Source organism: Tribolium madens, unplaced genomic scaffold (genome assembly GCF_015345945.1).
Source record: "Tribolium madens isolate multiple individuals breed KSU strain unplaced genomic scaffold, Tmad_KSU_1.1 Scaffold_7;HRSCAF=85;Tcas5.2_LG10, whole genome shotgun sequence".
NCBI lineage: Eukaryota > Metazoa > Arthropoda > Insecta > Coleoptera > Tenebrionidae > Tribolium > Tribolium madens.
In genome coordinates this window covers 10,128,735-10,131,725 of record NW_025401050.1, presented here as the reverse complement: position 1 = coordinate 10,131,725, position 2,991 = coordinate 10,128,735, and the positions used below count along the sequence as shown (strand labels likewise).

Here is a 2,991-nt window from a genome sequence, read left to right as displayed (position 1 = left end):
ACTAAAATCGATTTTAATTAATTATTGTTTTCAAGCAATTAAGAGAAAATTATTTATTCAAAAACAAGAATTTGAGTATTTTGTTATAATTTTTATTCTTATAATTATACTTTAATTAAACACAATTAATTCATCGATTCGGCCAAAATTGTGTTTTTTATTAAGCAGTTAAACTCCAAAATTCGTTCGCAGCAAAAGCAAAATTAATAATTTTGTATCTAATTTAATTTTCAATTGCGTCTTCAAATAATTATAACTAAGTATTCAATATAATTAATTTTCGTTTTGTTTGTCAAATTTCTATTATTAATTAATTAATTCCAATTAATGAAGTAATTAAACAACAACAAATTGTATTTCTTTAGATAGGAGTATTTTTTAACTTAGTGTTTATAAAAAATCAAATTAGATTAATTTTAATTAAGACAATATTAAATTCAAAGCCCAAATTGACTAACTACAATTTATATTAAATTAAATAAATTGCACTTTTTTTGGTTATTTTTATTTATTGAGAGCTCAATTTCCATAATTATAACAATTAAATCTAATTGTGATGACATCAAAACCAATTAGAGCGTTGCCAAAATTTTTGACCGGCCAAAAAAAATCAATAAAATTATCTCTGATAAAACTAGGAAAGCTGTGCAAACTTAAAACTGTGATAAAACAACCAAAATGGTTAAAAACGCCCAAAAACACACATAGCAACCTGTAAACAACCCCATCTCGTACCTTAGCGACCTGAAACAGCGCCCTCGGCCTGTGGTTCTTCCCCCTTGTCATCTCGCACCACTTTTCCACAAAATTTCCACTTATTTTCCCGACATTTGAGCGAAAATCGCACAGAAAACTGGCAAAGAAGCGACCAAGACGTGGTACCTGCACAGGTGTAGCGTAGCGGTGCGTGGCGGAGAGACGGGAAGTCGGATCAAGGCGGCCATTATACCAACAATGGGCGAGGGGGACGGTGGGAACCTCACGAGAAGAAGAGAACCAAATCCGGCGAATAATGGCTTTTTTCGAATGAGGGAAAAAGTTTGCCACAGGGAGCCACTCGGGGGCCAATCTTGTTTCGCAAACAATACAGGGTGGTACCATAAGAAATTAATTCGAAGGAGGAAAAAAGTTTGACACAGGGAACCACTCAGGGGCCGAATTTGTCGCAAAAATAATACAAAGTGGTACCAAGATGAGTACCATCCAAGAACCAATGAGTCATGGGATGTAGATGGTACGCAGCCATCTTGTTGACCATGACGAGAAAAATCCCGGGAAACCGGTACTGCCAAAGGCGACTACGATAGTACTATGAGTGTGGCGCGTGGCGGCCATCTTTCCCGCGCTTTTGTTTCTAGAGAAAGTCTTAAGGCAGGCTTGTGGTTGCATGAAAGGGGTTTGAATAGCGGAAGTGGTTTAGAGTACTCAATAATAATAATAGTAATAACAAAGAAATAAAGAAAAAAAGGTAATTTTTTAATAATGGTACCACTTGAAAATTTTTTTTTAACAAAAATGTGTTTTAAGCAGGAATTGTAAAGCTTGACGGTGGTACCAACTAAAATCAAATAGACCAAAACACCCAATAGCAAAAAAAAATATTTTTAATGTTGGTACTAGCACAAATTTGATATATTAAAATTCCTAAGTTAATTTTTAGTTAGGTAAAGTAGTACCAACCAAAAAAATGGTCAAGTCAGGTTTGAAGTACTCAATAATAATAATAATGGTAATTATGAAAAAATAAACAAAAAACTGTAGTTTTTTGATGGTGGTACCACCTGAAAAAAAATTGAGCACTAATTTTAAAGCTTGACGAAGGTACCAACTAAAATCAAATAGAATAAAACCCCCAAAAGCAAAAAAAAATATTTTTAATATTGGTACTACCACATTAAAATTTCTAAGTTAATTTTTAGTTAGAAAAAGTAGTACCAACCAAAAAATGGTTAGGTCAGGTTCAAAGTACTCAGTAATAATAATAGTAATAACGAAAAAATAAAGAAAAAAGTAGTAGTTTTTTGATAATGGTACCACCTATAAAAATTCTCCTCAAACTGTGATTTGAGCAGTAATTTTAAAGCTTGGCGGTAGTACCAACTAAAATCAAATAGACCAAAACACCCAATAGCAAAAAAAATATTTTTAATGTTGGTACTACCACAAATTTGATAAATTAAAATTCTTAAGTTAATTTTTAGTTAGGTGAAGTAGTACCAACCAAAAAAAAATGGTCGAAAACAATGATTTAAAAATGTGTGTAGGTTTAAAGAAAAGAATTTTTTAAGCTGTTTATAATTTTTGACAGTGGTACCAACTAAATTAATAAAAACATTGAGTAAAAACTTATAATTTATAAAAATAAATCGAAACCAAAACATGAAAAATTAAGAAAATCTCCCGACTTATTTTTTAAGTTAGATGTAAAAACTTTTAGCTAAAAAAGTGGTACCAACTGACTAAATTTTCTTAAATAGAACTTTTGAGAAAGAAAAAGGTGTAATTTTTTAGTAGTAGTACCACTTGAATTTTTTTTTTACAAAAATGTGTTTTGAGCAGTAATTTTAAAACTTGACGGTAGTACCAACTAAAATCAAATAGAATAAAACCCCCAATAGCAAAAACAAATATTTTTAATGTTGGTACTACCACAAATTTGATATATTAAAATTCCTAAGTAAATTTTTAGTTAGGTGAAGTAGTACCAACCCAAAAAATAGTCGAAAACATTGTTTTAAAAAATAGGTTTAAAGAAAAGAAATTTTATTCAATAACAGAAATTTTAAGGTGTTTATAGTTTTTGACAGTGGTAGCAACTAAATTAACAAAAACATTGAGTAAAAACTTATAATTTATAAAAAAAAAATAGAAACCAAAACATGAAAAAGCCAAAAAATTCTCCCGACTTAATTTTTAGGTTAGCTATAACAACTTTTAGCTAAAAAAGTGGTACCAACTAACCACATTTTCTTATATAGTACTTTTAAAACT

The 2,991-nt window shown here is 30.1% G+C and overlaps 1 protein-coding gene across 2 annotated transcripts in view; it reads right to left on the bottom strand.

The window, feature by feature from the left end:
- The window catches only part of LOC123009950, a 37,732-nt gene that overhangs the window by 10,788 nt on the left and 23,953 nt on the right, over window positions 1-2,991 (bottom strand). Inside the window, exon 1 of one of the 2 annotated variants that reach the window (XM_044406545.1) lies at window positions 736-908. The exons of the other annotated variant lie outside the window; for it this stretch is intronic. Within the exon in view, the coding sequence (XP_044262480.1) occupies window positions 736-786 (51 nt within the window). The 5' untranslated portion in view covers window positions 787-908. Of the gene's footprint in view, window positions 1-735; window positions 909-2,991 lie in introns of those variants that run through there. 2 annotated transcript variants of the gene reach the window in all.